Source organism: Suricata suricatta, chromosome 3, assembly GCF_006229205.1.
Source record: "Suricata suricatta isolate VVHF042 chromosome 3, meerkat_22Aug2017_6uvM2_HiC, whole genome shotgun sequence".
NCBI classification, from domain to species: Eukaryota; Metazoa; Chordata; class Mammalia; order Carnivora; family Herpestidae; genus Suricata; species Suricata suricatta.
Window position 1 is genome coordinate 36,092,131 of NC_043702.1, and position 26,211 is coordinate 36,118,341.

The window sequence follows — 26,211 nt, forward strand, 5'->3', positions numbered from 1 at the left end:
AGTCAGACAATTTAATCCAGATGACAAACTGGAAAATGGCAGAAAGGGTGTGACTCCATTCCCAGATTTTTCCCATCTTCTCATGCAGCTCTATTAATAGTGGATATCAAGTGTTAACACTATTAAGAATGACCTTCACAAAATCAGAGACAGAAAGTACAAAGATGGTGGCCGGGGCCGAGAGCAGGAGGGAATGAGGAGTTACTGTTTAATGGGGGAAGAGTTTCCATTTGGGGTGATGGAACAGTTCAGAAGATGGACAGTAGTGACGGTTGCACAATAATGTGAATGTACTTAACGCCATCGAACTGTGTATTTCAAAATGGTTAAAGTGGTGAATTTGTTATGTATATTTTACCACCGTAAAAAATACAGCATTCAACATCATACCCATTTTATTGGTTTCCTACAAATCTATACTTTGTAATACAGAGTTCAGAAGACGTTAAAATCACAGACATTTCACGTGGCACCTGGGTAGCTCAGTCAGTTAAGCTGCCCATGTCCACTCAGGCCGTGATCTGGAGGCTCATGAGTTTGAGCCCTACATCAGGCTTTGTGCTGACAGCTCAGAGCCTGGAGCCTGCTTCGGATTCTGTCTCCCCCTCTCTCTTTACCCATCCTCCACTCATGCTCTGTCTCTCCTTGTCTCTCAAAAATAAATAAAACTTAAAAAATCATGGATGTTTCAATTATATAATTGTCATGATGGGATATATAAAAATAATTTGAAGCTGCAGATTGAAATAATAATAAACATTTTTAAATTCAAATATTTTTATCACTACACTTGATACTTTTTATTCCACTCATTAGAATCTCATTCTTTCACAACTTTTGTTATTTTGTTGTTTTGGGTTTTTTTTTTTTAATGTTTATTTTTGAGAGAGAAAGAGAGAGACAGAGCACAGTGGGGGAGGGGCAGAGAGCATGAGGGAGACACAGAATCCTTGGCAGGCTCCAGGCTCTGAGCTGTCAATATAGTCTGACATAGGGCTCGAACTCACAAAAAATGAGATCATGACCTGAGCCAAAATTAGACACTTAACTGACTGAGCCATCCAGGTGCCCCTCACAAGGTATGTTTTTAAAATATAAAATATAAATTTGGAAAAAAAAACGCAAAAACATTAGTCCACTTATTGCTACAGTCCAATATCACTGTGCTCAATTAAATTAATTAATTAGTTAGTAAGCCCTTATCATCTTTCTAAATAGTTCCTAGTCTGTTTTTCTATTATTTAACCAAAGTATCTCCTTCTCTAGTCTTCAATATTCTAAATTGGCATTACTGCTGATTGTCCTTATGAAGAAAATTTTCATTACAGCTGAAAAAAATTAAAAGATGTTAAAAAATAAAAATCAAGGTTAAAATCATTTCATTCAGAGCTTATTTTTAATGAACATAGCTTGCAATGTTTTCATATTTGTATTTAAGAAGTTCAAGCTTTAAGTCTTTTATGACTGTTAGACTTATGCATTTATATATATAAATGAATGAATGCAGATCATGAATTATTTCAAGATCTCATATGTGGTACATAGCTAATTATTAATGAGGGCTAAGTCATAAACGGCAACCACTGTCACTCATAGGGAGAAAAATGTGTCCTATAGCATGGAAAGAGCCCTGGATGATTGATGGCTACAACAGAAGAGACAGGCCAGCCAAGCCAATGAAACAAGCAGAACAGTGTGCAGCATCAAATCATGGCTGCTTCCCAGTTGCTTGGTGCAAGCACAGTAATTCAGTCTTAACAAGAAAATTAAAAGCAAAGCACTATTAATCATACAGCAAACAAAAACATTTGGTTAAACTATGAACACCACTTAAAACAGCAACAATCTACATTTTCTTGAAATTTCTCAAGTCAAAAATACTTAACTTTAGAAAAGAAATAATTCAATTTATTAACTAAATTAATTTCTTAATAGAACATAAATATGTATTTAATGACCTTAATGATGCAAATTTTTGATGTAATACAGAATGAAATAAAGTGGAACATCAGAATTCTTTTAATTTCACTAATAACATTAGTGTATGAATGACAGTAGTCAAGCATGGCTTTTGAGGATGAATCCCTGGGTTCAAATCCAAACTCCAAACTGGCCTGCCAGTTGAGTGACTGAAATATTTTTTATTTGATTTTGGAGGAATTTTAAGGAAAAATTCTGTTCCATTAAAAAAATCTCCCTTTACTATTACCTATATTTTACCCAATCACCTACAAGTAGAATGGTCAGTTTTAACAAATAAAAATATAGAACACCCAGCTAAATTTAAATTTCAGATAAATAGGAATAATTTTTGCATAGGACATACTTATTTTGAAAAACTATGCGTTGTTTATCTGAAACACAAATTTAACTAGGTGTCCTATATTTTATCTGACAACCTTACTAGAGTACTTCTACTAATCCTCAACTTTCTATTTTTCATTCTTCTATTTAGTAAGCACACTATAACAATAGTATCATTAATCATGCTTTGTGCAATATGGCATGTAATTATACAATCAGCTGGCCGCCTATGTAAAGAACTGAAATGAATTCAAGAGGATTCCTAACTTTTGAAATAAAGTAGTAACCATTTATTTATAGAATTGTTTCAGGACAGTTAAAGACACTGTTTCCACCTATTCTTGATATGCTTCTTAAGAGAGCAAAACAGCTTTCACTCAAATAGCAATGATTGCAATATTCAATTATGGATTCAGTACATAATTATAAAATTAATCACAGCAATCAATGTTCTGCATTTCACATCACAATGTGGGTACTTTTACAAAGACCCCTGACATTGCAAAGTGATAAGAAGTTTTAAAAAATTTATTCTAAACTTCCAAGTCACCATTACTAAATGTTTTACAAAAATCCAAACTCAACTGTTAAGTGATAATCATCTAGCACAAGAATTTTTAAATCTCATTCATAAGAAATTCTACCTAACCAAACATATATATGGAATTAGCAAAAAATTAAAACTTTTAATCCAATTTAAAAACTCAAAGGTATAAAATAAAATGTTTTGTTTTGTTTTACTGTCAGTTTTCTGACAGTAATTTTGAGCATCAAAGATAAATTTGATCATCAAAATATATCAGTAGTATAAGAAAATCCTTTATGTAGCATTTATATTATTCCGAAGATATTTGACAGCAGTCATCAGATAAACCAACCAATCTCTTACAAAAGGTGCCCATTAAATAAGGCAACATCACTGAAATACTGATATTTTCAAAAGATCTATTTAAACTAATGAAAATGGATCTTTCAACCCAATGTATAATAATACTGCAGAAAACTTGTGAAAAATGTGTCTTTGCCTCTAAATCATGACCTAAATGATTCAACCTCAAGTTATTAATAACGTTTGTCATGCTAGACACAAAATGTTAGCTAAATTACATTTCATTTCCTCCCTTGTACACCAACACATTTGGTAATCTGTGAGAGTAACAGAAACATAGACTTTTGACCACATAAAGATAAAGATCAGTAAACTAAGACAGAAAACAGTTACATTCCTCATGAGTCATCATATTCCATTGACTAAAAATCACAATTTAAGGAAATTCTGTAGCCAACAAACACTTAACAACAGTGCCATAACCATTTGGGGACATTGGAAAACAATGTAAATCTTCAAGAGTGAATACCTGGCAGCTTTGCTAAACTAGATCATAATCTCAGGAAACAGTCAATTTAAAATCCAACAGTCCTTTTTATATGCTACACTAAATTATTTTTCAAAACCAACCCCAAAAAATGACTTTCAAAAGTTTAACAGATTTAACAATTTCTTAATCTCTATCATTGTATCCATTCCATTTAGTAGCCAGCACCTATATTATTTTCGTATACCCTCTTGTCAACTCTGAGCTTTTCCCCCTTCCAAACTCCCTTGTTTAATGCTCCTAAAAACATTTTTTTCCAGTTGTCCCACTTTGAGAGAAGGCACATCAAGAATAATTAGATATATATTGAGCAACTATGGCCAAGGCACTATGCTATCTAACACAGTGTCACCTCATAGAAGAAATGTGAGAGGTAGGATGTTGTAGGAGATAGAGCTGGAAAGAGTAACAGGATCCACACTATATCCGGTCTCCTGAACCATGTAAAGTGATTTGTACTTTATTCCTAGAGCAGTGGGAAGTCATCAAAAAGTTTTAAGCAGGAATATAGTACAATCAGATTTGCCTTTTAGAAGTCAGACTTTTCCTACCATTATGGTGAATGGGTTAGGTTAAAAAAAAAAAAAAAGTGGTTGGGACAAAAAGCTAGCTAAGAAGACGCTATAGTGATAGAAGCCAAGCATGGAAGTAGCTAAAACTAGAGTAGCTAGTAGGTTCAGGAAGTAGAACCAAGAGAATGTGAGAACAAACTGGATATTAGAGGGGAGGGGAGAAGGAGACAAAGATGATATCCAGATTGCTACAAGGGCAACTGGGGAGATGGGGAACACCAAAAAGGGCAAATCCGGGCATGTAGAATTATCCAGCAAACAGATGTACAGGCCTACATACACCCATTCATTTAATGAGCATGTTTAAGCCCCTATTGTGGAGCTTGGATCTACACGTATTTTCTGTCTGAGATTATGGTTTTAATAAATTGCATAAAACTATGTCTCCCTCACCTTCAAATTTCTATTTCCAAGTATATTCTTGTCACAAATAGCAGAAGCATCAATGAAGAGTTGAATGAATCAATCATTAATAGTAACTTTGCCAAATGTATTATAGCATAAAAAAAATGATGAACATTGCCAAAAAGGTCTGTTAGTAGAGTCAAATTTTAGTGGCCTTGGCACCATAGCAGAGATATTAAATATATATTTAAAGATACAATAATATAAAACATTGAATAATGAGACACTAGGTCCACATGCCTCCCCACCCCAACATATGTAGTATTATATATCAAATTTCACTATTTGAATGAAAGAGACAAAATTTGTCACAACTAAGAAATTCCTTCACATATAATTGCTGAAATTTGTAATTTTACTTTTATTTTAGTTATAATTCACAGAATGAGGTATAGGTAGCAGGACTCAGATGCCAGACATGCATGGACCATGTTCACACATCTTAACTTAAATGACTGTGGCCAAAGCATCTTATAACAGAAGGATAATCTGACTGAATGAATGTCATACATGGTTTGATTGAGAGATGGTGGCAGTCCATAGGATTGCTTCTTTTAACACTGGCACACTGCTGTTGTGAGGTTGGGTGATAAGCCACTCAGAAAGAAATATTGACCAAGCTGCTGGGAAAGCATATAAACTGTGTGTAAAAATTTTTTTAGAATTATAGACTTCTCATTACTATCCAATGGTCAGTATTTTTTTTAGAGGAGCCGCTAGTTAAATGCCTTGTCAAGTCCTTTCTTTTTTTAGGCACAGCCTAAAACATATCTTAAATATATCTATATAGACATGTTGTATTCCTTACCTCCAGGCCTTATAGCAAACTTGAAGGACAAGCATCATAATTCCCATTTTACCAAAGAAGAAACTGAGGCTTAGAAAAAGTTTTAAAACTTGCTCATGATCACACAATTTTTAAGTAGCAAAGCTGAGATTATGAGATCCCAGATCAAATTCTCAAGTCTGTGTCCCCTTCCCTTTCCAAGCTGACTCTCAAAGATTTAAGTTCCTATGAAGTAAAGTGAACCTAGTAATAGTAGACTGTGTTAATGCAGGTGAAAACTCCGTTCAGGGCAATGGAAGACAATAAGTGATCTTGACTCAATCTGAGGAGAGAAATCAAGACTGTGCCTTTAGCAGGAACTATAGAGAACACAAGAAAAATCTACAATATGGTCTCTCTTGTCAGAGTTGGTGAGATGAGACTAATAAGAATATACGAAGGATGCTGTAATTTCCCAGTCATTTGTAGGATAGGTTCTAATTTATTTCCTTTTGCCAAAGTCAAGGTAATAGCTGATAATCTTAAATAATATTGCCTATATGTTCTACTGAAAGAGCTTACAGACTTTAACTTTCCAGAACACTAGCTCCTCAATTAAGTTTACTGGTAGGTGTGTTAGAATTGGGCCCAAGATCATTCAGCTGCAATACATTATCTTTAGTTCTTATTACAACCTTTCAGATTAAATCCATTAGTTTGCATAAGAATTCTAGCCAAAATTCCAAATATTCAGGATGCTTTAATAAAGGAAGTTGTGGATACCAGCAAATTTGGGTATTTATCTGAGAGAAATGAAACACTAACTCAAAAAGATACATGCACCCTATGTTCATTGAAGCATTATTTATATTAGCTAAGACATGGAAACAACCTAAGCATCCATTAATGAATGAATGGATAAAGAAAATGTGGCATATATACGCACAATGGATAATTATTCTGCCATAAAAAAGAAGGAAACCATGCCATTTTAGACAACATGGATGGAGATCCGAGGGCATTATGAAAAGTGAAATGAATCAGAGAAAGACAAATATCTCACTTACATATGCATTCTAAAAAAGATCAAGGTCATAAATATAGAAAACAGATTGGTGGTTGCCAGAAGTAGGGTAGTGGGGGTGAGAGGAGTGAAATGGGTAAAGGTGGTCAACAGGTATAAACTTCCAGTTATAAAACAAGTGAGTCTTAGTGATATACTTTCCAGTATGGGGACTATAGTGGATAATACTATATTGTATATTTGAAACTTGTTAAGAGAGTGTATCTTAAAAGTTCCCATCACAAGAAAAAAAATTGTTTGCTATGTGTGATGATGGATGTTAGCTAAACTTAGTGTGGTGATCATTTCACAATACTATGTACAAATATCAAATCATTGTGTTGTACATGTGAAACTAACACATCATATGTCAATTATACCCCAATAAAACATAAAACAGATACCAAATAATATAATAATAAACGAAGTTGTGGTTTAAATCTAATAAATTCTTATAAGAAGGCAGAAAATGTTACATATCTTCTAACTACTGACTTGCACCTCATCCATTAAAACCTGGCAGGTGGCCACACCTAAGACAGAAGACAAGGAGGAAACTTGCTTGAAGCAAGCAGCGTTGCTTGAAAAAGGCTGCAGGAAAAAAAAAAAACAAAAAAAACAGCATTGCCCCTAAACCATGCTATTACTCATAATAAATTGAGTAATCGCTGCCAATGTTATGGTTTACTCCTTTCCTTAATTTTAAGGATTTATTTGAAGATTGGTCATTATTTATTTAAAGTCCCCATCTTTACAAAGCATTATACTCTCTCCTTTTGTGGTGCCTTCCAAGGACCACAAACCAAAGAGTTTAAAAGAGTTCTTGCTTTTAAGGAATTCACAATCTAACAGAGAAAGCAGAACAGAAAACCTGAGTCTGAGTCAGACATGATTTTTTTAATACTTAGTCAAGTTTTCATTCACATTTTGTATATATTCACAAACTTCCCCAAAGTGAGCCTCTTTCCAGGAGGGGGGGAAAAAAGGACACTGAAGTAATTAGCAGAGATCTTTTGTTCAATAAAAAGCAGATTTAGTTGATAATAAGGTGAAACCAGTTCAGCTAAATTCATGAGGAAGCTATTTCTAATACAGACTTTACCAAGTTTTAAGTGTTCCTTAGGCTGAGTTAGTACCAAGATAGAGGTTGTGGGGACTTCTAAAATTTAAATCAGCTTGGGGCACCTGGGCGGCTCAGTCAGTTACATGTCTGACTTGGGCTCCAGTCATTATCTCACAGTTCACAAGTTGGAGCCCCACATCGGGCTCTGTGCTGACAGCTCAGAGCCTGGAGCCTGCTTCAGATTCTGTGTCTCCCTCTCTCTCTGCCCCACCCCTGCTTGCGCTCTGTCTCTCAAAAATGAGTAAACATTAAAAAAATTTAATAAAAACAAAAAATAAATAAAATTTAAATCAACTTGAAGCAAGAAAAAAAGGAGCTGCATTATTTACTGTTCATTAAGATGAGATTTTAGACAAGAGAATGATCAAAACTGAGCATACAGCAGTGTATCAAATGCAACAGGTACTTAAAAAAAAACTTTTGCTGAACCAAATGGAGATACACTAAACTCATATATAGCTCATTCTTTTACTCTAGAATTTAAAGAAGCTGAAACCTATCTTTGCACAAACTTGACCCTCTGTTGCAAAAATAAATCTCTACAACTCGAAAGACCATGAGCAGAGGCATTGGAGGCCATCCCAACGTCAATTAGGTTATACACAGCAGCTAGAAGCCAAGTTTTGCTCCGTAAGTCAAAAATACCACTCTATTCAAAGACCTCCATGGTCAAAATCTTTGGAATTATTTTTACTTATTGATTCCTTTGTATCTCTGTAAAGTCCTGACAATTCCTACTTCAACACTAGTCTCAGATTTTCTTCTTTATTTCTAAATAATACCAACTAACATTTATTGACTATCTCTCATGTGCCAACTACTTTGCTAAGCACTCTATATGAATTCTCTCACTTAATCCTCTCAACCATCCTATGAAGCAGGTTCTGCTACAATGGTAAAGCTGAGGGCTCAGAAAGAGATTAGGTAACTGCCTGATGCCACATAGCTAAAAACACAGAATCAGGACTCCAATTCTGGTAGTCTAATTCTAGGACCTACCCTCGAATGGCAGTGCTACATTACTCCTAGAACCTAGCATGTAATTGTAGAAGCTTCTAGCCATTCACTTAATCCATAATTCATCTCCATTGTTTCACATAGATATTAAGGAAATCTTTCTTAACTACTATTTTTTTTTACCATTTACTTCCCCTATTTAAAAAAGGTACAATGGCATTACATAGCATACTAAATTTAATGCAGTCACCATGTCAAGCCTGTGTTCAGTCAACCCATTAGATCTTTTCAAATTCAGGAACATAGCCTCTAGAATACAAAGAAAATGTGAGGGGTTCCTGGGCGACTCAGTTAGTTGAGCGTCCAGCTCTTGGTGTCGGCTCAGGTCATGGTCTCGAAGTTTGTGAGTTCAAGTTCCATGTCAAGCTCCAGGCTAACAAAGCAGAGCTCACTTGAAATTCTCTCTCTCTCTCTCTCTCTCTCTCTCTCCCTCTCTGTCCCTCTCTCTCTCCCTCTCTCTGTCTTTCTCTCTCTCTCTCTCAAAATAAATAAGCTTTTTAAAATTTTGAAGGATTAAAAACAATTAAAAACAAAAACAAGACAACCTGCTGACTTGCTATCAAGGAAATATATGGGTCTTTTTTTTCCTGAGAAAGAAAATTCCCCTCATGGTTATATGAATAGAAATATAGCATCCAGAAAAAGGGAGGTAAAAGTCTAATATAGTTAATCACAGCACAACTAGGACAGCAATCAGCGCTTGTGGTCTAAGAACGTTTTAAATAAAATACTTAGAAAGAAGAGCATGCCACTTACTGGCTGTGTGAATCTGGCGAGTTATTTAACCTTCCTGTGCCTCAATTTCCTCATTAATGAAATGGGATAGACAGTCCCTAATTCAAAACCCTAGTGAGACTTATGTGAGTTAATACATGTAAAGTGCTTAGTAAGATTATAAGCACTCAATAAATGTCAGGAATTATTATTATGGTGGGAGTGTGGGAGGAGACATAAGTCCTTTCAAATAGGTCAAAAACTGTCACATGAGTAATTAAACTTACTCTTTCCAACTCCTGAGATAGACTGACTAGGAATTTTAGAGAGGAATTTTATTTGGGTTCAATATATGAATATTTCCAAACAACAAAAGCAGCCTGAAAATGGGTGCTCCCGGCTGACCGGAGGCCAGGATCTATGCGTGTACAGGGCTCGGCTCTAGTGTGCACAACTGCACACAGTGACCTCCAGAGGCTCACTGAAGATACTCCATTAGATTCGTTCCCACAGAGTGGTACACAGTAGTTTTTCAAGATATACCATATTGTTCTTGTGTGACGTTTTTCTATGATTCACATATGGTATGCATTTGCAAGTCAAGATAAAAAGTTCAGTCCCTGTCTGTGAGACATACTTTTGAAGTTAGCTGTTTCATACAACTAATCAGAACATAGCTCATGTGTTCTCATTAGTTGCCCTAACCAATCAAACAACTTGAATCTAAAACATATTAGAGTAACGTTGAGCTTCCTTATATCACAAACATTTTGGTTCCCTCTCCAAGTTAAGAATATATTCCATGACTAATTCCTTTAACCTTAACAAAACTTCTTCATTTTACTAAGAGAAATCTCCTAAGCTTTAAGCTGAACACATGGCCACCCAGATAGACACATTTCCCAGTCTTTTGTAGTTGGGTATAGCCATATCAACAGTGAGCCAATGGCAAATGCCCATTAACTGATGAATGGGTAAAGAAGATGTGGTATACACAGAATATTACTCAGCAACCAAAAGAATGAAATCTTGCCATTTGCAACAACGTAGATGGAAGTAGAGCATATTATGCTAAGAGAAATAAGTCAGCCAGAGAAAGATAAATATCTTATGATTTCACTTGTATGTGGAATTAAATAAACAAAACAGATGAGTATAGGGGAAGGGAGGGGAAAATAAGATAAAAACAGAGAGAGAGGCAAACCATATGAGATTCTTAAATACAGAGAACAAACTGAGGGTGGCTGGAGCGGGGGATGGGGGGAAGGGGGGATGGGCTAAATGGGTGATGAGCATTAAGGAGGGTATATTTTGGATAAGCACTGGATGTTTTACGTAAGTGATGAATCACTAAATTCTCTGAAACTCCCAAAACCATTACTACATTATATGTTAACTAACTGGGATTTATATTTTTAAAAAATAATAATAGTGGATCAATGGGATATGAGTAGAAGTGATATGTATAACTTACAGGTCATTTCCTTTAAAAAAGCTACTTGCCCTCCACTTGCATTTTCCTCCTTCCTATAGGCTAGAAGGAGGGTGTGGTAGTGGTGGTCCAGTTTAATCAAAACTACAAGAAAACTCGGGGTGCCTGGGTGGCTCAGTCAGTTAAGCGTCTGACTTCACCTCAGGTCATGAACTCACAGTTTGTGGGCCCCATGTCAGGCTCTGTGCTGTCAGCTCAGAGCCTAGAGCCTGTTTCAGATTCACAAGAAAACAAAACATGCTAAAGGGATGGCTCAAAAAGAAGACAAAAGAGCCCAGATCCCGGAATTACTTTATGGAGCAGAGGTGCTTACCTAACCTGCTTGCTGGTAGAATGTTTCTTATTAGAGAAATAAACTCCTACCTTGTTAAAGCCACTATATGTTTGGATCTCTTTGTTAGAGCAATTTAGCTTCCTAACAAATGAAAAAGTAGTTATAAATATGGAAAGTGAACTCCCTAATTTCAAAGACTCAGATATTTGTGTACGAATATTCTCGTCTAAATTCTACCTTTAATAAAGCTTAGAGTAAAATTTTAAATTCGGGTATAGAACAAACCAACCATCTAAAGCAAGCAGTACTTTCAAGGACTGGGTACCACCACCAATGGTACACTTTCTGAAAGCTGGAAACAGGATAGTTTAGGAAGGAAAAGACCCAAATGATAGAAAAAGAAGAACACTTGAAAAAAACTACAAAGACAGTCCCTTGAGGTCATAGCACCAAGATCCTTATAGAAATAAGACAAATAATCTACCCTAGTCATCTAGCTGATCTTTAAAATGTTCAAACCAGGAGCGTCTATGTGACTCAGTGGGTTAAGCATCTGACCCTTGATCTACACTCAGGTTATGATTTTGTGGTTTGTGGGCCTCAGCCTTTTGTCAGGCTGTGTGCTGACAGTGCAGAGCCTGCTTAAGATTCTCTCTCTCTTTCTCTCTCTGCCCTTCCCCTGTTCTCTCTCTCTCTCTCTCTCTCTCTCTCTCTCTCTCTCTCTCTCTGTGTCTCTCTCTCTCAAAAATAAACTTTAAAAAAAAGAAAGAACAAATACTTTTAAAAGATAAAATATTCAAGCCATTTTCAACTGTAAAAACTGAAAATCAAAATCGAAACCATGAATAAAAGTTCAGAAAGACTAAAGACATAATCAGATAAACACAAAGTTAAGCTTTTATATATAAGAAGCCTCAGAGCAATGTTTTGTACTTTGTAACAAAAAACAAATTTTTCAAAGATCGTAAGGTATTAGTCATGGTTGTTAAAGGATCTAAGTCCCATTTTGGTTTCCTCCAGACTTTTCTTGAAGCAGTTCAGAACAACAAAAATACCCTGTGCAGTGTTTTCATTTTATATAAATAAATATCTAATATCCACATCCAGGAATTTTTAAAATTATAATTCCAGCTTTTTAAAAATCTTGTTTAATGCCACTAAATCCACTACATAAAGATTCTATGTCCTCAGTTGATCCCAAAGTCAGTGTAGAGTATTGTCTTTCTCTTCTGGCTTTTAACAGGCTTTATACAATGGAAAACATTCCATAATTTGGTCTTATTATCCATGAAACCAGAGAGCAATTGGTTCTCTATTGTGTAAGCTTGCATGGAAATTACACTTTAATATATGCAGCACTCAGGAGACTACAAACTTTATTCTTATTATAACAACTTACACTGCCACGGGGGCTGGACTTACACTGACAACACATACTCAATAATGAATGACCCAAAGCCACAGGTCAGTATGTGTTTTGTATAGGTGTTACAAACAGTGTCTACAATATAATTCTTCTAGTGGATCTTATTCATACTAAAGTTGAAAAGGGTAAAATAAATAGTTGATTTTGCAAACTAGCCACCAGGACTCATCAAAATACTTCTTTAGTAAAATATTAAAACAAAGACTCATTCCCTAACAAAACTACCCACACCTTCATCACACAAGATTTTCCTCTGTCTACAACATCATTCTTTTTTCCCAATTATGATTTGGTAAGTTTTGTACTAATAACAGTGAGGGTAGAGATGGATTGCTGGCCAAATATAGAGACCAGTGGAATCTATTTTCCTAGAGAGTCTCAGAGGTACATTCTACTCAGAATCAAATCAAACATACAATAATGTTGTGAGAACCTGAAAGTTGTCCTTCAATGGTTGTCAAGGATATATTAAGAATAAACCCAGAAATCTGAATCCTCTTCTTTCTACATTTATTTAGTTTTGAGAGACAGAGCACAAGTGGAGGAGGGGCAAAGAAAGAATGAGACACAGAATCTGAAGCAGGCTCTAGGCTCTGAACCATCAGCACAGAGCCCAATGTGGACTTAAACTCACAAACTGTGAGATCATGACCTGAGCTAAAGTCAGATGCTTAACTGACTGAGCCACCCCAGTGCCCCTGAATCCTCTTCTTTTTAAATCTTATAAGATCATATGAAGCAGTTTCCACCAATTTGCCTTATAATTTGAGTAAATCTGTAACCTCTCCATATCTGTTTCCAAATCTGCAAAGAGGTGAATTCAACTATTATGAAGTAAACTCTAAGGATTCTTTCAGTTCAATTTTCCATGAAAGCTCTCTTTTAAATTAAGCATAAAAAAGTAGACCATGTAAAACTGCAGATGCATTTAGAAATTAAATGCTTCTAAAATCCATAAATTGTTTTTCTTTAAAACTCCTGAATCTTAACCCAATGAACTATTCATATTTGTCAACAAATTATCTTTTTGTTTAAAGAATCTAATAAAATTCATCTGGAATTGGATAAAATCATCACTATAACCATTATCTGAAACTAGGATGTGATAGAATCATGGCTCCCAAATATTTTTATGTCCTTTTCCTCAGAACGTGTGAATATATTTCAGGTGAATATGTATACACTGCAATGGGGAATTAAGCCTAAACATGGAATTAAGGTTGCTGTTTAACCAACTTCAAAATAGGAAGATTATCCTGGATTGTGTAGGTTAGCCTAATGTAATCCCAAGGATCCTCTAATGTAGAAAGAGACATAAGAGAAGGGGCAAGGTAGAAAATCAAGGACTCCACGGGCCATTGCTGGTTTTGAAGATGGAAGAGTCTATGATCGAAAAAAAAAAAAAAAAAAGAAGGAAAAAAAAAAGACACTCAAAGGAGGAAGAAAATAGATTTTCCCCCAAAACATCCAAAAAGGAACACAGTCCTGACAGTACCTTGATTTTAGCCAAGTGAGGCACATTTCAGACTGCAGACTTCTAGAACTATAAGATAATAAATTTGTGTTGCTTGAAGCCACTAAGCTGGTGGTAATTTGTTTCAGCAGCAATATATTTAGGGTTTCTAAAATGTAGGTTTTAAAGAGGAAGAAACCCAAACCCCCGATCTAGGAGGTGTGCCAAAACAATCACCTTTGATCTATTGCTGTTTCTTAGATCCCTCTGACTTCCAACTTAAGTGAAATAATGTGTGTGCACCTAGCTCAATAAATGGTCATTGCTTTTATTGCAGAACAATGTGAGGTTTAACCACCTTAACTTTTTTTTCTGCCTGGCCCCATTCCAATCAGATCAGTATATTCTTAAATCACTGGTCTTTGGTAATTTGGAGTATTTGAATTGCAGGTTTGGAGGATAAAAGAAAATAGGGAAGAAAAGTTCTCCCCTCCCCCATTTTAATAGCTCTGAGACCTAAAACAAGTTTCCATACCTCTTAGAGCCTCAACTCCCTCACCTCTAAAGTTGAAATGATAATGATAGCTTAGCAGGCTATCGTAAGAATTAAAGATAACATAAGATCTTGACTATATAGTACCTGTAATTGTTCTACACCATGAAATCTTTAAAAAATCCTCCATTCCCTATCCATGGTATCACAAACAGTTCTCTACAATGGTGCCCTAGATAAATGGGAGAGATGGTGGACAGCCATACTTAGTAAATGAAGGGGCAAAGTTAGAGAATGATCTCTAAGCTTTCCAATTCTATAATAATGTAATTGATAATTAAGTAGTCTCAAATTGTTAGAATATGAACATGTGAGTTTTATTTTTCGCTCAACTGCTTCATCCCAACTACACCATCTTGGATCCCCTTTGCCCCTAGGTACTCTGATTATTACTAATAGCTCACTCAGATTCCATAACGTTTCAGTCTCTCTCAATTATTAGGAGATTCTTTCAAGTTCTTAAAAACTCAGTCCTAATCATTTAAAAACTTCAATTCAAAATCCTCCTCTCTGCCCCCGATTGCCCAAAGGCAAGCTAGAATAGCGGCTATAGTGGTTGAAACTGGGTGGGTCTACTCTACCCACTCCTCCCTTTCTCTTCCTCACTACACTTCCCTCCTAGAGCTTGGCTGGAGGAGGGATAGGAGAGGCCAAGGTCTTCCCATAGATAGTTCCAGATGGATGTTGCAGGCCCCACCGTGTTGGCTTTCTCTGCTCCTCCGGTTAACACTAAACTGACCCTTGGCTCTCTCTGGGGGCCACTTATCCAAATGCAGACTCTCTGGAGTTGCACTTCTCTGTAGTCTCCTTTCCTGCATATTCATCATCCTGATGTTAGAGATTTGACTTGGACACTGACTTTTCCTCTCACCTCACCCAGCCCCTGCCCCAGAATTTTGTTAAGAGTCCCTGTACCCCAATGGCTTCTTTGGGTGGAGCACCAGCAAGAGGTCTGGCCATTTCTCATCGTGTCTCCTTTCTCCACATCTGGGACAGCATTAGGGGCTCTGATGGTACAGTAACTCAGTACCTTCCAGAGGGAAGATGAGCATCAGCCCCAACCCATCGAGAGACTTGGTAGAGAGGGAGACTGTTGGATGCCACCACCATTACATATTCTCTTGAGTCCTTTCTTTCTGTCTCAGAAAAAGGTCATGAGCTCTTCCCTCCAACAATGAGGAAAGTGGAAGGAACAGGCTCCTCAGGAGCCATAACATCCCTCCAAGCCTCCCTCCTTCCTCCCAGTCCTCCCCTTATTTAGCCTGGGAAAGAAGGGTGAGCAAAGGTAGGTGTGAAAGCCACCTCTCTCTAAGACCAAGCCTGGTGGCTGAACACGAAAGTTCATGGTCCCCTGAAGCTAGACCTTTGTTGGACCTTTGTTTTAAGCTGTGATGGTTAATTCTAGTGCTCCCAGCTGCTTCTTGCTAGTTACACTAACTTCTATATTGAGTGTTCATCAGAACTATTTCTCTGTATTGGTGAAACTGTCATGCTGAGGATACAACAATGAAGAATTTTCTTGGACTTTCTTGGGGTTAGGGCTAGCAAAGTAGACAAAACTCATCTCTAATGCCAAATGTTCTGACCAACAACCCAGACCAATCCTTCTTCCATCCTTCCCAGGAATCTCTCAGCTCAAAGGGCAAATACTTTGAGGTTTATATAGGTGTTTAAGGTATGAGGTGTTAATGAGTTAAAAGCTCTCCAGAAAAATGAAAAAAAAACACATCAAAATAAAAAAAAAAAATCGGAATTCCCAAATGTACAACTCCAGGCAAAAAGGTATTTGTTAAGCTATTTACCCTGTCCATTTATAATATGGTCCCTTGTGACTCTATTCCCCTCTAACACACCTTGATCCATCTCTTTCTCTTCTCTCTCAAACCCCAGAAATCTCAATATCTGGTCAAGTTTAACTGTTATCACTTTTGAATATGACTTCTCACAGCCCATGCAGCTACTTTTGTGAGAAACATGTCTTTGGATAAAGACTATCATTCCAGATGTAGAACACAGACAGCTATAGGATCAAAAGATCACCTGCTGTTGAGGCTTCTGACTTTCAGTGTGTCTAGCACAAGTTTGTATACACATATACACACAATGTACACACCACTACATTTATCAAAAAACTAGCTTGATACTGTACTTACTGAACATGAGGAAGTATTAGGAAAAATAACTATTTCAAGTTTCAGATGTTTGGGGGAAGCCTTCTTTTTTCAAAAAAAAAAAATCCACTTTAAGAGAATGTGACCAAATATCTCATAGTGCAAATGCTGCAACAGGAAAAGAGAGTGAAAGAGGAAGAAAAAGCCAAAGTTCAATGTCTTTTCAATGATTTAACATAACTGCAGATGGATAATAAAGACTAGCATATGAGTGTTTCAAGAGCAGACTGTACCTTGAATACCTAGCCAGCCCCCAAGTGATAGGGACAAACCTCTGGGTACCATCTGGCCACTGTACTATATCTCTGAACAGCAGAATAGACTCATTACATTTAATGCAATAAAGTAGGCATAAACACAGTAATTTCTTGACATAATCATGTATTTGAATTTCCCACATGTTCACTTTGGAATTTCTATCCCCTCTCAAAAAAAAAAAAGAATGCAATGACTAGACAGACTTTAAGTTTAATGGAATTCCACAAATATTTGCCAGGTTCCTCTTATGGGTGAGGAACTACATCTACTTCAAATGTAAGTGGAAGGAAACCTCAATCATACAACACCATATCCACTAACACTTAACAAAATTTCAACTTCCTTGAGATAGAAATTCAAATACTTCTTATTGATTTATTGATGCTGGAAGACATAACTATCAAACTATAAAATAAATCATATCAGGTTGCAAGTGATTAAGTAACAGTCCATCCTTAGCCTGTACAATTTATACCAAAGTAAGATCATAAAATCTTGTCTCATGGTAAAAGATGCTAATTCTGGCCAAAGAGTAAAAATATGCTAATAGCAGTCCACTCCTCTAAAAGTAAAGTGGAGTGCAATACTATTGTAAAATAGTAGGTGTTTTACATAAAAAGTAATGAAACTTTAAAAAAGTATTTTTGAAAATGTATTCAATCTTTAAGAACTGCCCAAAATTCTTTTCAGAATCATTTCTTTTAGATTTGTCAGTTAAACTTAGCTTCTAAGGTAAGCATAAAATGTCTGCCATTTCATCCACAGTGGCTAAGGTTTAAATCAATATTATTTAAGAATATGTACAACATAAAGATTAAAGCAACCTCTAGAACTAAACTATTTGAGTCCATTTCCTGGCTCTGCCATTTACTAGCTATGTGACCTTGGGCAAGTCACTTACCTCTCAATCTATAAAAATGAAGATAATAATAAAAAATTCTCACTTAAGGTTATTGTAAGGATTAACTAAATTAACACACAGGAAGTGCTTAGAACAATGCCAGACTATAATACAGTTATATAAGCTTTTGCTATTATTATAAACAAAATGTCTCAATAGGAAAATCTCTTCAAGATGTCACATCTCTTCAAGATTTTTTTATCTATTATATTAAATGTAAAAATAAATCTATTTAATTATTAGTAACATTTCTAAATATATAATATTTAATTATAGCATAGAATCATCATTCCAAAATATTTCAGAACAGTTCACTAAATGCTGAAGATGTCTTTGCATCTTAAATGTCAGCCTTTAGGGGGAGCACAAATCCATCCCCTAACCCCCACCCTCACCCCAGCCCCTACCCCAACCCCTACCTCCTCCTCCAAAAATTAGTAGTGATAATTTAAAAACTGCAAGTCCAAGGACAATAATGAGCTATGTTTTATGGAAGTGAAATTTTCAAGAGAGAAAAAGGTCAGAATGCACATAGCATCATGTCCTTTCTCTGTCCTGAACCCAATAACAAGTGTTGACCCGAAAGAGAATAGAACACTGCCATTTCCACTTGCTCTTCCAACACAGGTGCCCTTTTCTGAGCCAGACCCTAACTCAGCCTGGGTCAAGGAAGCCTTAGAACATTCTCCTTCTGCTGCCACCTTACTCTTTGGCCCTGGGAGCTGTGCTCCTGAGCAACAGGATGTGGGATGTGGGCTTTAGGCACACAGGCTATTTGGCCTGGTTTGGTCTGAAATCACTTGTGCCTTAGGGAAAAGCCCTTACAACATGATCAGCTCCAGCTTTCTAGAGTTCTGCCTTGAAATCTTACCCTAGCTAATAGTGTACTTTTGCCTCTTTTTGCTTTCCTTGTGCATTTATCTCCCTCAATACTTTAGAAGGTATTCTGAATACAACCTCATGATCACTTCTGACCATCACATTGTCCCACACAACAATACAAGTTTGCCAACTTATACATACTTCCCATGCTTAGTCTAGTACAGACTTAGCATCTTTTAAAAGGCTCTTGAAAGAATTGAAAGATCAAATGAAAGAATTAACAAAGCAGGCGTTTTTATCTTTTGAATATGAAATTGTATCGTTAAGGTAAAGCACAATATGTCCTTGCCTATAATCACTATATACTTTCATACACTTACAAATATGAATTAAGACATCTTTGGAAACTAAGCACACTTTCTAAAATAGTTTAGTTTTCATGTTGTTTTGTTTCATTTTGGATGGATTGTTCTACTTTCAAATTTAACCTGCCTTTCTTCTTCCTATAGTGTTAATGATAATATAAATAATGATTCCCTTCTACTCACCATGTTCAATTCCACTTTTCTCAAAGTAATGCTAGTATTAGTGAAGTGAGTTGAAATGGTACAATTGAAAATGAACTAGATTATATCTCTCTTAAACACATCCACATAAGTGCTACAAATAAAATGACAAATGCAATTCAATTTTAAATCCAAGGAACTACTCCAATACTTAGTCATACTATGATTTTGTTGCCATCAAGTGTTAGCTCAAATGCATAGTACATTGGTGACAACTTAAAATAAAACAAAACATTATTGTTATAAAATTTGACCATTTGGTGCTAATTTTTATTATCACCTCTAGCATACTCAATAAATTTTGTCTATTGTACCCTATTATAGGAACTGAAATACAGAGATAAATAAAATTCAATAAAACTACAAATAAATTCTCTTGACATTATTAAAACACTTATCAAAATATAGAACTGACAGGTTTTGCCATAATAAGATTTACCAATTTATTACCTTAGAATTAGATAGAAAGTTCAATCAAATTTTTCTCTCTTCCCGTCTAATAACCAATGGCTCATATACTGGGGTTAAGATGGGAAACAAAAAGTTGCTCCTCCCTCATACTGTTGTTATGTCATTTTAAGTTTGACAATTGTTTTATTCTTCTTTTTTTATGTTTATTTTTCAGAGAGAGAGAGAGAGCAGGGCAGGGGAAGAGGGAGGAAGACAGATAATCCCAAGCAGGCCCCCCATTCTGTCAGCACAGAGCCCACATAGGACTCAAACTCACAAGCCGGTGAGATCATGACCCAAGCCAAAATCGAAAGTCTGACACTCAACCAACTAAGTCACGAGGTGCCCCCATTGGGCAGCTTTTTTAAATGTACAATCTTATACATCTCAGGTTGGACATTGCTCCTGAAAATAAGATTATATTTAACTATTATTCAAGCGGAACAAAAGTGATGGAGGAGTAGGGCAGACCCACCAGTTGCTCTGGCATTACCTAAAACCAGTAATGGATCTTTGGTCAATCGCATTTAACATAAAGCTGGCTGTCTCCTAATGTCTCTTCATAGCACTCTGCTGTGCCTTAGGTGTTACTTGGCAATATATATTTAATTGAAATTTTATAGTAGAAAATTTAATTATTTGTTTTCTCTACTATAAAAAGGAAAAGGCTGAGAAAAAAACTATTTAGTCTAAATTGGAATATATATTTAATCTCTCAATGACTATGTAATTAACTTATACTTTTCGAATCTTAAAATATTTTCTAAGAAGGAAAACAAATAGTGTAAATTCTCATAGAAATAGCAAATACTAATTCATAGGCACGTCTAAAACCTTTCATTAAAATAGGACAAAGCTCTTTGTCTAAATTTTATTCCTAATACTCTTAAGAGGTATTATAAGCAATCACATCAGAAAGACACCACAGTGACAGACAAACACTTCTAAGGTGAAATGTGTCCATGTTTCTATGGCAATTTCAGAAGTAAACACTGCGACTGAAGTTGCTGGGATAATAAACCAGACCAACCTAAGAAGTTCAACGCTTAGCTGAATCAGACTTTAGGAGAGGCATCCCCAACTAAAGCCACCAGGGCATGCTCACAGTGCATCTTATAGTAAAGGCTGACCAGCTCCACTCTACAAGCAGGTTGTTTTTCCAAAATTTATTCATAAATTGGTTATTTGGAACTTTTAACACATATTTCTATGGGAAGGAAGAAGGAAAGAAAGAAAGAAAGAAAGAAAGAAAGAAAGAAAGAAAGAAAGAAAGAAAGAAAGAAAGGAAGGAAAGAGAAAGAAAGTCTACAAATGCTTATTTATTCCCAAGCCAATCCACAGAAGCCTGTTTAACTTATAGTGTGCCTAAAATTTTTATTTTTCAATCATATTTAGTTATCTTTAATAACTGTAATCAAAATGCTTTCAGAGCTCTAACTTAAGAGTCCCTATTTCATCAGTCTCCTAGAATGATACATATTCCTATGCCCCAAGTACTTGTTTCCTTTCTATATCAATCTGAAAGAGAATACAACCCTTCACAAAGTCAACTGTATGTAGGGGCCTGGGAGAAGTGGCCTGGTGTAAAACAACAGTTGTGCACTGATGACATGGAGGACACTTGCCAAATTGCTATGCTTTTAAAATACAGTGCAAATCTCACAAAATGAGTAAAGACTGGAAGGTTTGCAATCCCTTTCTAGAGCCATCCATCTGCAGGTGTTCCAGGTTGGAAAGTGGGGGAGCAGAGTAAGGAAAATTTCCACCACAAGCCATTGGGCCCAAGGTTCAGACTTTTCTGCCACTCTCTTAATAGGTTCATATTGTTTCTAATCTTGAAAGTATTCATAGATTGTGCCTCTGAGAGTCAGCATCAGAACACAAGCTCTAGAGTTAAGCAGACATGGGTATGGATCCTAACTCCACACTGTATCCATAGCCTTGTGTGCCTCTCTTCCCTACTTTATTTTTTTTATAACGTTTATTCCTTTATTATTTCTGAAAAAGAGAGAGACTGTGCACAAGTGGTAGAGGGCCAGAGAGAGAGGGAGACACAGAATCTAAAGAAAGCTACAGGCTCTGAGCTGTCAACAAAGAGCCCAACATGGGCTTGAACTCACAAACCACAAGATTATGACCTGAACCAAAGTCAGATGCTTAACCAGCTGAGCTACCCAAGCGCCCCTCTTCTCTACTTCAGAGGGTTTGCTGTGAGGATTAAGTGACATAATATACGAAAGCTCCTCGTTTACAGTACCTGACTCACAGTAGGTGGTACTTCATAATAAAATAAAATTTCCTTTTGCCTCACTGAAGAGAGCTATAATTTTGATATGCATCAACAGGTACCCAGGGTGCATCTTTTAGGCTACAACTCAGAAACCCACCACACTAGCCCCAAAATGAACATGGCAGAATGAAACTGACCATGACGTAGAATAATGAGACACAAAAAACACCAAAGCAATTACTTTCACGATTTCAGTTCAGGTATCAGCACCTCAATCTCAGCTCTATCTTCATCCCACACACCTATGTCCATGAGATCCAAATGATGATTTCTTCTAGAGAATTTATATTTAAGTAGAATTGAAAGGAAAAACCTAGAACCCTTCAATGTGTTACATATAAGGGAAGAAAACTTAACTATTTAGAAAACATGTATGTATCTTAGTTCCCATCATTACTATAAGGAATGAGCTATGCTGCTTTCTATTTCTGAAACTTTACAGAGTTGAAGAGTTATACTATAATCTAAAGTATTAAATATGTTAAACTTATAAGTTTGGTATCAAAAATTAGATAGAAAAATGGCCTAATATCTTAAATAGAAATATATTCACATGCAGAATAGCACATAATTGTTTTATATTATCGACCTTTCATGTAAATAACTTTGATTTTAAACCACAAGTCATCAAGAAGCAGTGAAGATGGAGTCTATTGCAATACTGTGGTACACAACAATGCACTTACCAAAAACATGAAGGGTTTATCAATGTCAATGCTGTCGAAAATAATCACACAGAAAAACACAGGGAAAAAATGGATGGATTAAAGAAAACCAAGTTTAAGTCTCCCATTAAATTTTTTAAAGCTTAGGACTTGGCATATAAGGGAAGAAACTCAACGATAGTAGACACTACAAGGATGTGTAAAGATAAATGTTATTATTGTTTTCATCAGCTCAGAAGGAAACTGTTTTTTTCAACTAAAATCATGTTTTCACAAATTAGAGAAGACAAATTAACTGAAAACATTCCTTTTATTAATATACAAGGCAGTGTTTTTCCTGGTATGATACAAGTATGCACTATTCTGATTTGTGTAGTATTCAAGTTAATAGAGAATATTCTAAGTTGAGCTGAAAATAACTTAATATTTGATCATTTACAACCTTTCAGTAGCTCAGAGTTATGAGCCACGAATATCAATTATCACTATACTAAGGCTATTTGGAACCACCTTTAATAGTTTGATTAACATAAAATGTACTATAGCCTTTCTTTTTTATGTATGTTTTGATGCTAAATAAAAAGAACACTTGGCCAAACTCTGAGGATCCATTTTTCTCTCAATCTAGACTATGTGCTACATATTTCTTATATGATCTAGACTATTTTTAGAGACTATCCTTTTTACTTTGCTAAAGTGAACAAACCATGGAGCGGCAGATTCAAGGTGTCAACAGAAAGGTCCTTCCTGAACCTCAGAGATGGTGTGGAACAGAAGCCCACCACCTGCTCCTTTCCCCACTGGAAGGGACTGAAGGCCTCTGGGAACAGACCCCAAGGACCCATGCCCACCAATGATCTACCAGGTTATTCTTGAAAATTAACTGAATGATTTTGGACAACCCACTAGGAATCAAAAGCATTTGAAGCAAATTTGAAAATATGAGGCCTATAAACTTTAGTTAAATTTTATTATATAAATCAGGGACGCCAATAGTTTACCACAGATATATACAGTACATATGCATACATATGCATGGGATATTTCTGGAAGGATACTTAAGAAAGTGTTAACAGCTATGGGGGCGGACTCTGTAAGTGGGAGTGTGGAGTGGCTGGGAGTCTTCCCTTCCTGCTCCTTTGCAACATTTGATTTTTTATCATCTGCTTATATTATTTTTTCAATAAGACCTAATTTAAAATAACAATTTACTTCATTTTCTAGTACCTTTAATTATAAAGGCTATTTATTAAATGCTTATTTTACTATTAAATAGGAAAAGATCAAGTTGATATTCTGTTGCCTCCCTCTTTTTTGCCACAAAAATAAACTTTAAAGCCAAAAAGGAACAATTACTCAGCAAGGGCCCTTCTGAGAATATAAACCAGCACATAATACAATTTAAAAATTGCAAATTTAGTTGCAAGCATTTGTATATTCCTTACACTCTGTTACTTTTATTTCTTACAATACTATAGACCCCACTGCTTTTTATGATGGTATATTTTAAACTAACTTGTGGTGTTTGTTTTCACACACATGGGACCACATGTAGTATCAGTATCTTAGAATCCAAAATGTAATTGTTTCCTAATTGTGCTGTTTTTTAAGTTTCAGAATAATATGTTTTCGGACCTGTGGGTTAAAAGAAAAAAAGAAGTGATCATTTCCTTTTTATCCAAATTCACACCCAGAATGGAACACTCCTTTTCACATCATCCAAAAGGCACAGAATAACAGAAACTACTACAAGTCATTTGCAACTACCACCCACTCTTCTTTTTATATAGAAATCTTCCTGGTTTTAAACTTCCGTGTGTCAGTGTTGGGGAACAGCCAAGACAATACTAGGAGCTAGATGGATGTACTGCAGGTACAATGTCTCCACACTGGCAAGGGAGCTGGAGCTTGGGAATTAGGAGCTAGTTACACAGCTCAGCCCTGAGCAAGGGTCTTGAATGTATTAGCACACCAAGTAAATTGAATAGTAAGTAGTTCCGAGTCCATCTTTCAGCCTCATCTTTGGCAATACACACACACACTGTTTCATACTGACTCAACCAAAATCAATTTTAATCTCACATGCACATGATTACTCACATTCGTTTATGCTAAGAGGCCCTTTTCCAAAGCCTAAGGGAGAGTTCTGACTTCCAGGATACCTAACCACATGTCATGCACCCAAAAGATGAAATCTCAAACAGGAACCAAGCCCCAGGCGGAAGGAAGACAGAAAGAGATAAAGGAGGGGGAAAGCTTACATATTTCTTGCCAAATAGAAGAAGAGAAATCCTGTCTGGAGGTCCAGCGGTCAGGAAGCATTTTCCCTGCCTGCGGTGGTAACCGCAAAGACCTGAGGTGATGCTTGGGGCATTGGCTGCTTTCTGCTCGCCCTTCCTGCAGTGCAGAAACTCTGGGCTCCACCATCGCGCTTCACTTGGCCACAGGGTCCACTCAAAACTCTGCCTGTCTACCAGGAAAGTTCACGCTTCTTAGGATTTGGGGACCGTTTGAGTCTGGAGGGTTGTTTCTGGGTTGGGGAGGAAGCTGTTTGTTTTTGGTTTTGTTTTTTTGGTTTCACTTGGGGGTTAACTGCATTTCCTTTACTGTGCGGGCGGTGAAAGGTTGGGGGTGGCGGGTTAAGCCAACCTTTCTCTGGAGAGCAGTGCACAACCATCCTGTGGTTTGCATTTATTTTGAATCCTCCCTTCCTCTTTCTATCAACGGCTTAGTGAAGCTTTCAGAGAGTGTGAGGGAAAGAATGCATCAAAACGCAAAGACGCAGAGCGGAACTTTTCCTCTGCTGCCAGGGGAGGGGAAAAAGTCACTTCTGCCTCTCACGGCCAAGAGCTGAGTCTGGGAATCTCCGGACGAGGAAGGAGCGTTCGGTAACGAGGGAGGTGGGAGAAAACAATGCCGAGCCTGCGATGCCTCCGGACACCGTACGTACGTCCTGCCTGGATCCCCGACCCACCCGCCACCCACACCCACGCTCCCCGAGCGGCGCGGCCTCGCTCACCTTGATGATGCTGCTGCGCCGGGGGGTCGCCCGCGCCGCCTCCAGGAGGCCAGCCTCGCTGTCAGCCGGGGCCCCTGCAGCGCCCGGCAGCACGACCCCGCTGCGACGGTCCCTCCACCGGCCCCCGGGGGCCACAGCCGCTCCGTCCCCGGAGGGGGCGTCCGGGCCCACTCGGGGGTCGTCTTCGCACCCGGCTGAGTCCGGCTGCGGGGGTGCCTCCCTGCCCGCCGCGCCCTCGGCCATGGCCGGCGTTCCGGGCTCTCCGGGGGAGACGGCACGCCCGGCAGCGGAGTCCAGCCTCTGGGCACGAGTGCGCTCCAGCACCCGGAGGCGGCCCCGCCACACTTTGTTTCACCGCCCGGGGGCGGCGGCGGCAACTTTCTGGAGAGGAGACATCGCTTGGGCAAGACGTCCGCGGGCTTTGGTCCAGGAGGCCGGCAGTCTGCTGGGGTACGGCTGCGGGAATGGGGAAGGAGATGCGAGCGGCAGGGAGAAGGAGAGGCGAAGAGGAGAGGGAGGTGTCCGGAATGT

The 26,211-nt window shown here is 37.3% G+C and overlaps 1 protein-coding gene across 1 annotated transcript in view; it reads right to left on the bottom strand.

Moving 5' to 3' along the window:
• Positions 1-26,019, bottom strand: part of PLCL1 (phospholipase C like 1 (inactive)) — a 331,059-nt gene extending 305,040 nt beyond the window's left edge. Inside the window, exon 1 of the mRNA XM_029934146.1 lies at positions 25,681-26,019. Coding sequence (XP_029790006.1) covers positions 25,681-25,923 — 243 coding nt within the window. The 5' untranslated portion in view covers positions 25,924-26,019. The remainder of the gene's footprint in view (positions 1-25,680) is intronic.
• Positions 26,020-26,211: the final 192 nt, after the last annotated feature.